At 36.7% G+C, this 12,213-nt stretch overlaps 1 protein-coding gene across 1 annotated transcript; it reads right to left on the minus strand.

Annotated features, from left to right (window-relative positions):
- Window positions 1–502: 502 nt before the first annotated feature.
- LOC139469891 (WW domain-binding protein 2-like) lies at window positions 503–12,027 on the minus strand. Its single transcript, XM_071252216.1, has 7 exons — window positions 11,950–12,027; window positions 6,783–6,888; window positions 5,880–6,018; window positions 4,620–4,712; window positions 4,096–4,239; window positions 3,046–3,138; window positions 503–2,658 (listed from the first exon to the last, which is right to left on the minus strand). Exons 1-7 carry the CDS (start codon window positions 12,003–12,005, stop codon window positions 2,540–2,542), a joined length of 750 nt encoding a protein of 249 aa, XP_071108317.1. The 5' UTR covers window positions 12,006–12,027; the 3' UTR covers window positions 503–2,539.
- Between the last annotated feature and the right edge of the window lie 186 nt (window positions 12,028–12,213).

Genomic DNA, 12,213 nt, shown 5'->3' on the forward strand with positions numbered 1-12,213 from the left:
TCGCGGCGCCTAAGATGACTGGGCCATCCATGCCCCTCACACAATAGGTACCACTTTAATGAAATAATATCCAGAATTCTGATGTCATAAATTTCAGAGATGTTATTTGTACTTTGAAACTTACTTCCAAAACAAATTGATTTTAGTTGTACGATTAACGAGACTGAATAATGAGTGATTTCGGTAATTCGTTGCAAATTAGGTGTGTCGGAGACGAGTGCGAGACTGTCGGATTAACAGATCTAAATAGCACTGATTTAAAAGGTTAAAAAATTCGATTGTCGATTGACGGATGAACGATCGTTGGATGAACGAGACTTGACTGTACTTTGTTTTAGAATCTGTTACAGAAGGAATAAAAAAAGCCTAGCTCTCTTTCCTCCAAATAAACGTTGAACAGCTAACAAACCAGTTGTAACTGTGTTTCAGCTAGATACTGAGTTGTGTAAAGAACCAAGTAATTCTGATTTAAACAGATTTATTGAGAATATCAACAATAGCACATCAACATGCAATGTCTTCATCGAGGGTGTCTGGATATGTTCAGTAGTTAATAACCACATAGTCATTTAGGAAATCAGATGATTGCCAGTTAACCAGTCTTCAAAAAAGAAATTGATATAAAGAATCTTGGGGTACAGTGTTGTCAAATGATGCTGAAAATGACGAGCATCAGTAAAACTGGGGTAGACAATATGAACTGGATCCAACTAGTCCTCAATTCATTTCACAGTAGTTGTTTAATTAACGTTACATCACTAGCCCTTATAACTTTTCACAAGTATCCAACCAGCTGACCAGCGGTTGTGTCAAACCCTGTAGACAAAAATGTTTAATAAAAAGGAAATGTTTATAAATATTGAGTTAAATATACTGATAATGTAATGTTTCCAAAGAATACACTGTAAGGAAACATCAGCATAGTGTCAGTTCATCAATCACAGATGATTATCAAAAAGGTAAAATAATAAATATCACAAGCCAGATTCTTCATTACAAACCTTGTACTCCGTGTTTTCCTTACATATATAAATGTGTGTGAATGGTTTCATTTTGTTCAGTTGATGCAGTTTACCAGACTTGCTCAGTACCATGAGGTCATCTGACATTACATGACCCCCCTACAGGTACATGCATTATAATTGCCATGACAATGATCAACACTACACATAATAACCATCATCAGCTCATCACAAATATTGCCCATAATGTTTCTAGAATGATACATTGTTGTCCATTTCAGTGTGCTAGACACCATATAGATTCATAATCAAAGCACGTCGCAGGTGGTCAACCCAGTCAATGGATCAGTGTGCACGCAAATTTCTTCCTCAGATCCCTTGGGAAGCCTATGTGTCTAGTCAGGACAGGTATGCAAAACGACTTGTTTCTATAATTTTGACACTACTTCAGCTTGCAAACATCAACTAAGTCGAATCTCTAACAAGGAGAATGACTGGACATATTCTACTGGACCTCAAAGGTAGTTTGGCAAACTGAAGAATGATGAACCCAACAAAAACTGGATATATTAACAGTAATATTTACATTCAGTTCAGGAATTTTGGTCTCATTGTGTACATATATTTATTTGTGTCACACACAGTAATGTACAGTAGCATATATACATGATATACAACATCAACAATTTACACAAGTTGTCTGATCCAGAGATCCCTAAAAACCTACAGCCAAAACAATCAACGGGTATACAATAGATAACAACAGCCTAACAGAATAACATAAACATGTACTAAAATGCTTTAGAAATGGAACACAAGATTTCAATGACATTTGGTTCCGTTTTATCAAGTCAGTGAAATACTGGCCAAACAGTACATTACAAACAGCCTTGTCATTGGAAATCTAATATCTGCCAATGTGGAGACAATGCTGTCATGGAGAAGTCCATACTGGGGCAGGGGAGTCCAAGAATGGGTTCCATACACTGTTCCCATGTGAGGAATCAAACCCAGGTCTTGGCATGACTAGCAAACCCTTAGGCTACTCAACTGATAGATTTACTGGGATGATATTCTATAAACTAATGTTGTTTCATCATTACAAAATCACCTGATAAAGAGGTAAAACCTGTCCCTAAGTCTTCTTAATGGAGATTTACATCCTAATACTGTTACATCTTCGCAGTTCCTCAATGTTCAAAGTGTTATCCTTGGTATCTCTAGGCACATAAAATCATATTTTCACATTTTAGTATATGTTTAATAATAGACGCTGTCATTAAAGAAGAAACAATATTGGCATGTACCATGCAGAGAGAAAAAAACAGGACCACAGCTGCAAAGAACAATCTAAATAATACCTTTGACAAATATCTTTATGTTCCAGTTCTACATATCACAATGTGAATGCAAACATATATAAAATGTGCAATGAGGAGTACATATATATACTTCCAGTCTTTCCATGTCACTTTCGTCACCTTCATAACAATACAACTTTTATAAACTTTCAATTTGGATTTTTCAGACAGCCATTACAGACAGCATCAGAGTTATTCTGAGCTAGGTCCAGTGATCTAGTTGGTTTTCTTTGATGCCTCGTCATATGAGGGGGGAGGGTCCGAGGGCATGTAGACATTGTGAGGATTGGCTGGGCTGTAGTAGGCACTGCCGGCCGCCTCCCGGGCCTTCGCATCTGCAACAAACACACAAGATGTTAGTCACTGGGATACTTCACATCATTAGTTAAATTTGTAACTGGTTCATCTTGCCATAATTTGTTAATGTGACGTTGACATGATCTATACAGCCTTAAAATGGATAAGAGGCTGGTCACATGAACATGAAACAAACTTTAAACAAGCAAACCAAACCACAACACAATTAATAACCTGCAGTCTATTGTACTGTTAAATGTTTCGGACCTTCCTGTTATTATAGAATGCAAATGAATATATTTTCCTGAAGTGCTCCCAACTGACCACCCAGAACAACTGACACTCTTGTTACTTAAACTGAAGGAAACCTCTATTACAGTTTATAGTGTACACAGTCACTACACACAACAGCATGTTATACATACCATGGCCGTTAGCCTGAGGTGGGGGGTAGGGCGGAGCGTTGGGATCCACTCCAGGGTACGGTGGGGGAGCTTCCGACATGTACACACCATCCTCTGTAGTCGAAAACCAAGGATGGAATAATCAGTCAAGTAATATCTCCTTTACATCAATCATAATCAGCATGGTCAGAGCTAACAACAGTAACAGGTATTTGTAAAAGAATTTGAATCATCATCATCATCATCATCATCATTTTTTTTTTGTTTAACACCACACTGAGCAATATTCCAGCTGTCTGTAAATAATTGAGCCTGACCAGACAATCCAGTGATTGACATCATGACCATTGATTTACACAATTGGGATATGATGACATGCACCAACCAAGTCATCAAGCCTGACCACCTGATCCCGTAAGCCGTCTCTTACAACAAACATGGGTTGCTTAGAGAACAACTATACCCTGGATCTTCACGTGCTACATGAAATGTCAAGTACCACCATAGTATTATCAACAGATTTTCAATGTCATAGAATAACATAAGTAGCATTTACATATTGTCTAGTCAAACGCGCATGTCAAATACAGAAAGTCAGCGACTATTGTGACTCTTGTTATTTAGAGAGTAAGTTTGGGGTTACGCCTCTTAGAACAAAATTCCGGGAAAACAAAAACCTCACATGTCCCCATGTGGAGAAAAGAATCAAGGTCTTTGGTATGACGAGGCAGTACTTTAACGGCTTGGCTACCCCAATGCTTCTTGACAATGAGACTATAATCTCGCACAAAAGCATAACAGTTTACTGGTAAATTTACAAATATTGCTAATTAAATACTGACAGGAAGAATTATGTCCCTTGTAATATTAGAGCTTGGGTCTCTATAGTTCTGCATTAAAATGTGAATAATCACTGGGTAATTGGATTTTTCATTTCTGTACGTATAAATCTTATTTGAGGAATGTGAATCTCAAAAATACCAAATATCCCCCTCATAGTATTATGTACAAGAAATGATATCAATATTTCACTTCAGTAACAGTGCCTGTAGAGCAGTGAGCAGTACTTACGTGGTGGAGCTGTTGGGAATGTTTGATATGGGACCCAGTCATAGTGTGGTGTGTGGGGCGGGGCATAGGCTGGGGGCGGGGCCTGGTACACATTGCCCATGGGTGGAGTGTAGGGTGGTGGCTGAGGTGGCCTATTGCGTGAGGCTGAAACAAATTTAATCCCAGTACTATAAAATCTAAAAATGCATTGCAACAAAAAAGAAGAAGTTTTTAATACAATTCATATTTCTAGGGACACATTTTAATACAGTGTTGATGAACATAATTGCTAGGATGCTTGGGTGTTTTCTTGATAAACAAAATTCCTCACAGTATAATATAGGTACATGAATTACAAAATGAGTCTTCATGATATCAAAAACATAGTGTCATTTAAATTTCAGTATAGGTGTCCCAACATGCCCACTGCATGGTAACACAGAAGACTTGTCAATAGTTAATAATCTTATAATGTTTTTAAATCAGCAAACCATTTGCGGCAAAACCTAAAACAGAAGACATGTAATGAAGAAAAGAACACCAACCCAGCTGCCCAGCTTTCATCATGGCTTGACCAAACTCTATTGCTCCACCATGAGTGAAGTACATCTTGTACCTGGCTTCACCTGTCCAGTTGCCTGCAAGTACAACACCATGTGAATAAATCTAGTGAACATGTGGAAACACTGAACGATTTATAACTCATGACAAGTATGCAACCCTCTCTTAACTATTTTCTTCCATATCTCTTGGCAATTGTTTTTCCTTTTAAGCGGTAACTGTCCTTTTCAACAAGTTACATTTAGAGTTATCTCCCTTCCTCTGGTACTAAAGACCATGTATAACCAATCTCATTAAAATCAGACCTTAGTTCTTGATACCGTAAACAAAGATCCCATTATGGGTCACAAGAAGTCGACATTAGCCAGTCAGAAGGCAGCTTTTTCGTGCTTTACGGCACTAGTTTCAAAACATATTTTGACAAATTCTGATTAAAAATTTTGAAAACTGAACAAAAGAACATTCTGGAATGGCTAATAGATGGCCAAGTTTGTATGGATTCAGTCATAAAGCCTGTAAATACCCTGTGTACCCTTTTTCCCAGTTGCATGATTCGAAAACACATTTCATGATCTGGTAAGTGACGCTCTGATTAGTTGGATGAAAGGTCTTCTGACGTGACCCGTAATGGGATGTCCTCAAATCAGTGTTTAGCGGTAGCAGGAACTAAGATCTGATCTTAATGAGATTAATGACATGCAATCAGCCCAGTCAGTGAGTGACCACCTGATCCTTAAGTTGCCTGACAAGCATTGGTTGCTAGGACCAGTTCTAACCCGGAATCCTCACGGGTGTGGAAAGTCAAAGGAACTCTTATGATTGTGCTAGGGAGCATTCTTCCTTTGCCAATATCCTTCAATAGTGGCATAACTATTGCAACAGTATGATGAGATTACTCTCCTTCCCATGATGTAGACTCACTTGTATTATTAACATTATTCAGCAGCAGGAGTTATAAGGGTATTTAAGGGTGGTATCTATGATTATTGTCTGAGATAAACATGTGAACATATTCTCAATGGCTACTCACACACCTCTTCAATCTTCAAACAAGGGATTTTAGTTACAAGCATATCGCAAACGTCAACGATAAACAGTACTGTATTTCCTTTATCATGTCTATCATCACCATTGATACTATGATCTATTGATATTTGAAGCTGTCATCCATATATTAGCATCAGTCATGGTCGGATGCAATGCATTGACTTTTCAATCATTTGTACCCCCTAGAATCGGCCTACCTCCCTGCTCGGCCAGGATCCGCCCCTTGATGTAGTTGGCGCCAAAGATGGGTTGTTCCAGCTCCAGGTCTCGCATGTTCATGAAGGGCATGCTGAAGGACTGCATCTGGTCTTTTGGGTCAGTGCAGTTGAAAATCACCTGTCACAAGACAGACATTATTATTACATCTCCCACTATATCCTAAATTAAAGGGTCCTGATGAATTTCTAATATTTACAGCAACTGAATCATATTTGATTGATGTTTCATACATGTTAAGACCTGACAAGTTTATATAAATTACAAAGAGATTTTAAACCGATTATAACGATATTACGATGAAACCTGTAAAAAAATCTCTTTCCTTACCAAAATGCCACATCCTACAAAGCTGCAAACATTGCTCTTAAAACAAACAATGCTTTGTTTGATACAAACTTGATAATCAACAGGCTACCATCATATAACAGGAATACTGCAGAGTGTGGTATAACAACAAACAAAACAAACATTGTGCAGAGACTGTGATACAATAATTCAAATGTCTGATGTGTACACAGCAGACTCAGCACAGCCTTCATCCTTGCCCAAGGGCGGTCGGGTAGCCTAGTGGTAAAAGCGTTTGCTCGTCATGCCGAAGACCCAGGTTTGATTTCCGACATGGGTACAATGTGTGAAGCCCATTTCTGGTGTCCCCCACCGTGATATTGCTGGAATATTGCTAAAAGCAGCGTAAAACCATACTCACTCACTCACTCACTCACTCACTCATCCTTGCCCAACACTATTTACTCCACAACTGTCTGTCATAATAAATATGTACACAAAAACTACAAAGGATAAATTAATAGTGCAAAGATCCTTTTCAAAGGTCAACATTACGACTTTAGAAACTTTGAAAAAGAAAAGATTTAGAACCTTACCCTGTGAGTAGTCAGGTAGACACTCCCTTTCTTCTTCCCCTTAAAGTGAGGCATCCCATTGGGACCATCATAGGACATTTCAATCCCATCATAATAGATGAGGATTCTGAAAACAGGCAGAAAGCAATGTTAATGAATTTAAACTTTTAAGTAATCCTGCTCTTCCTTTCAAACCAATGGTAATACTGATGATAGTGTCTACCAAATTTTCAATTGTTACAATATGATACGAGTCAATACTTCTTGTGATTTATATCCACAGAGATTAGAAAGCCCCTTAGGTGTTGACGATGAATGAACCCTTGCTGAAATGATTGTTACACTTATTATTGTAAACATGGTCAAAGAAATAATTTGAAGATATATTTAATATCTTGATGATGTTGACAGGGTAAGTCTCAACTAAATCCAACTTGGCAACAATTGTTTGTGACATAACATTACTCATGTTACAACTATTACCAGCTACAGTTTGGGAGAATCCTAGAGATTTTCACCAACCTCAGACAATATAAGTTGCAGCAGTATCACAAGGGTATTTTTGTGGTTCAATGTATTCTTTCTTAGGGTTTATACAAGGTGCAGGATGAAGAGAACTATGGCCACACAAAATGTCAAAAAGGGACACAAACAAAGGATGGCGACATTATAAGTATATAAGTAAATATTTTGTATGTATTATATCTTTATTCAGTTCATAACAACTATCATTAACAGTAGGCATGCATCAGCATCACAAAGCACATCTTCTCTTGAGCAGCACTATCAGAGTTTGTTTCAGTTGTTCATGTTAGGTGAACTGATGAACAGAAAGTCAGCTGGACTGGGGTTTTCACCCTTGAGCTTGCTGAGAACTGGTAGCTGTCTTCAATTAAGGGTTGACTGGGTATTTTTTTCCGTTCACTGAGGTATGAATCGAAAAACCGATGTGCAAACTGTATGGATCCATGTAGCGGATTCTTACAAAAGTTTGTAATCAACGGAGAGTAGGATCAAAACAATGTTCATTGGACCTGTCAGTTAAGGCAAGAGGCCAAAAGAACTGCAACAGTCAGACTGTAATGAACCAGAAGAAATGTGTCCGGGAGAAGGCGGCTGTTTCAAATAACATGGTCAGTTACCGCCAGATTCAAACATTACTTCCCTGGTTACAGTAACACAGTAGGAAAAATGCTAGTCAGAAATGAAACCCGAAGACATGAAAGTTGAAACAGGCGAAAAAACAGGCTAGCGAGCCTGCACGTTTACTGTTTCATTCATTCTCGGCCTTCGGTTTCAAAGGGTAGTTTGGACAATGAATATGCATGAAAGTCGCTAAATGTCCTGTGCATGATGCTACATGTGAGCAGAAAGGGAATTCCCTTGACTGTTATATTGGGATTCCCCGACATTCCCCGGTAGTGCGCCTCTGTGGGCGTGGCATATTTTTTTACAGTCATTGGGAAATGAATGCAATAACACGTGACCAATTCAGCTAATCAGAAGGAAGGAATTTCAATGAAGATAACGAAAATTTAATTACGTATTGTAGCACCTTGCCCTTGTGCAGAAGTCTCACTGGCAAAGTAACTTGGGAGGCTTCCTTGAACAGGGCTGGCTAAAACTTTAAAAATCTAAGTCATCGTTCCTTGTTGTGACTGTTGATGCCTTTTCGAACCTCCACTTTCCGCGCCAATCTTAACGAGCCTACTTTCCTGGAAAAATCTGGTGTCCTCCCATCTGTCTGTCATCCCACTTGTCAGACAGTTTTAGTAATGGTTCACTGATTACTAATCGTATGCCTGTTACCAATGGTTGAGAGGACTCAGCCCTTTTAGCACTCATTTGTCAGACAGTGAGGAGTAAAAACAGAATAACACAAACTGTTACTCATATGTTTATTTATAGTACTAACAATCCAAATGATATGAGTCATAAAAATCAATATCAACACTAAAATTATAAATTTTCAAAAGTAATTACTGTATTCGACATATGCGCCCTGCTCTAATAAGCGCCCACTGCGATATTTTCTTATATATTGGCTAGTGAACAATCCCAATTAGCACCCCTTCCGATTGATCAATGTACATTACACGTATTTATTCATGTATAATACGCACTCGTGTGTTACATGCACCCTTAATTATGGGCAATTAAATTCTGGAAAAATATATCTGTCATATATAAACATTTTATGCTGTCAGCATAAACCACGAAATTTATCTTTCAAAATGTTCAACTCTGTTTTTTTCACCCAAATAATATTTTAATAAGAGCCCCTTATTTCTAATGTTGAGAGCGCCCTGGGCGCATATTACGTCAAATACGGTAACATTAAATGTGACACTAGCATGACTAGCAAATACATACTCCACATTTGTCCATCACAAAACTTATCATAAAACCTGGTACCAACTGGTATGAATAAATTCTGTGCCCTGTTTGTTCTCAATATTGGCATTTGTAGTCAGCAGCCAGAAGGAAGATGTTGATACTCTGAATGTAAAACATTTGAGATATCACTTAATATTTTGTCTCTTCCCTGCTTGCAAGTTGTTTTTTCTTGTCTTGTGTTTACGTGACATAACATATGTGACTTGTTGCAAACCTGCCATCTTTAAGCAATGCACGAGTTCATATCTTGAATGGTAAGAACTCAATATCAATTGGTAAATTATTCTTTTGTTAAATTCTTAATTAGGAAGTCTCAAATGTATGGAAGCAAGTTAGTGCCAAAGTCTAAAAAAGAGAGTATCATCTACATAGAGGATACTTACATCTATGTACATGATGTAGATGATACTATAATCTACGTAGATGATACTATAATCTATGTAGATGATAATGCTCACATCTATGTAGAAGATTCTTTCATCTACGTACATAATATGATTATCTATGTAGAAGAAAGTATCATCTATTATCAACTTAGGTAAGAATATTTTATATTATGGACACTTGTTCCGGGTCAGTTATATATAACCTCTGGATTAATTAATATGACTGATTTATTTGACTTTCTGCCTTGACATGTCTTTATTAAGGTACTATCTAAGCAGTACATGGAGTAAATCTTCATTTCAATGTGTCGAAGTCGCTGGAGAATGACACATATCACAGTCTTACAAGTTACAACCAAAATATAAAGAGGAGAGCACAAAATGTTCTCCAAACTACAAACAAACAAACAATTATAGGTCATTATACAATATTTTATCAAAATTACATAACATCATAAGATCGTTAAACATAATAAAGCTGGAGCAATCACGCAAATATGTTGATTCTCATGATTTCTCCATAAATGGAAATTAGGTTTAAGAGGTAAAACATGAAAATGAAGGGTGAGAATCACTCAAACTATAAAAACTATATCAAACCCTCGTCATCATCCTATGAAGCAGTGAAGGAACAATTCTGCAGTTTGTGTTTTTATTTAAGCTCTGAAGTTTGACAATTTGAAATGATCTCATATGTTGTAAAAATACGAAAAAGGCCAAATGAAAATTAACAACCAACATTTAATTAAATTAACAGTAATTAAGTACACAACTTTATTTAAAATATAAATGCTTGCATAAACTAGTATCCAGTTAGGGACTTCACAGGACAGTATAATATCACTGTCTGAGTTTCGATCTGTATGATCATAATCATGTAAGTATCATCTATGTAAATGTAAGTATTATCTACGTAGATGTAAGTATCATCTATGTAAATGTAAGTATTATCTACGTAGATGTAAGTATCATCTATGTAAATGTAAGTATTATCTACGTAGATGTAAGTATCATCTATGTAAATGTAAGTATTGTCTACGTAGATGTAAGTATCATCTATGTAAATGTAAGTATGATCTACGTAGATGTAAGTATCATCTACATGGATGTAAGTATCATCTATGTAAATGTAAGTATGATCTACGTAGATGTAAGTATCATCTATGTAAATGTAAGTATTGTCTACATGGATGTAAGTATCATCTGTGTAAATGTATTATCTACATAATGTAAGTATTATCTACATAGATGTAAGTATCATCTATGTAAATGTAAGTATTATCTACGTAGATGTAAGTATCATCTATGTAAATGTAAGTATTATCTACGTAGATGTAAGTATCATCTATGTAACTGTAAGTATTGTCTACGTAGATGTAAGTATCATCTATGTAAATGTAAGTATTGTCTACATGGATGTAAGTATCATCTATGTAAATGTAAGTATTGTCTACGTAGATGTAAGTATCATCTGTGTAAAAGTATTATCTACATAATGTAAGTATTATCTACATAGATGTAAGTATCATCTATGTAAATGTAAGTATTATCTACATAGATGATAAAAATATTTTAGACTGGCACAAACATACAAATGTGGGTGTGAAATTGCTAAAAAATGAATAGGTAAGTAGCTTGTTTAAACTCAAATATTTTTGTTACTTTGCGTTTTACGACTCATCAGATACAAGTGTCCATTATACACCTCAATTCCTTTTCTCAGAGATCTTATAGTTACTCTGTTCCTTTAATCCCTTTTCACTGGTCAGTAATCCTAATTAGTAGTAGTTTTAATCAGCCTAGCTAGACTGGACTAGCCCATTACAGCAACACATAAGCCCACTTACCATTTTTAGTTAAGTGTCTAACAACTGGCTGCCTAACACATGGGATGTCTGACAGTTAGGGTGGAACTAAAAACTAGCACTATTTAGGCTTAATATTTACGCTTTTTTTTAGGTGGCCATTGTGACTCTTTGGTGTGGCCGTTTTGACTTGGGTTTGTGGACCTTTGACTATGGTGTCTACGGTCTATGGCTCAGACTCGGACACTCTTTTTACCTGTTCCCGAGCCAAGTTCACTTGTGAGAAGTCATTTGGACTGTAATAACACAAAATAATACGTGTTTATAACTGGCATTCTCATGATTCTGTATCATTCACTTTGGAGTCGCAATGTGAAGGCGATACAGACACTAGATTCAACTCGCGTGATGATGACTTGTCAACAACATCTGTCACTGAATACGAACAGGAACTGCGATTTTTCTAGATAGAAATCTGATCAAGTATGGTGTTAGCCTAATTACAAGCAGTTTACTAATCCTCTGATAATCTGGTTATGGCAATGTATATTCAGAGACACATTCTAAAAACTAGAAACGTGTTGACGTTTGAAATGTTACCTTTCCCCAGCAAATATAAGCACTCCGCCGTGAGCATGAGCAGTGTTGAGCGACATTTTGTTATCCAAATTGTCTATTATTGCGTAAAAACAAACGTGACGTCATCAAATCCTGCGTATTATCCTCAAACCACAACGCGCACCTGCAAAACAAAAATTAAATGTGGGTTTAAAATCAACGTAATGTTGACATTATTCACTGAATATATTTCATTGTGTTTTATTTCAGTTATATTAAGTTCAGCATATTTGTCATCGTGAGTCG

This window comes from Haliotis cracherodii, unplaced genomic scaffold (assembly GCF_022045235.1).
Source record: "Haliotis cracherodii isolate W230 unplaced genomic scaffold, xgHalCrac1.p SCAF_2, whole genome shotgun sequence".
Classification (NCBI taxonomy): Eukaryota; Metazoa; Mollusca; class Gastropoda; order Lepetellida; family Haliotidae; genus Haliotis; species Haliotis cracherodii.

Bases quoted from the DNA above. Each gene is read 5' to 3' on its own strand.
- LOC139469891 (XM_071252216.1), bottom strand. From the start codon at position 12,005: ATGTCGCTCAACACTGCTCATGCTCACGGCGGAGTGCTTATATTTGCT. The intron at 3,139-4,095 runs GTAAGTACTGCT...TTTCGACTACAG, and splicing joins ATTCCCAACAGCTCCACCAC to AGGATGGTGTGTACATGTCG. The intron at 2,659-3,045 runs GTATGTATAACA...TGTTTGTTGCAG, and splicing joins ACCTCAGGCTAACGGCCATG to ATGCGAAGGCCCGGGAGGCG.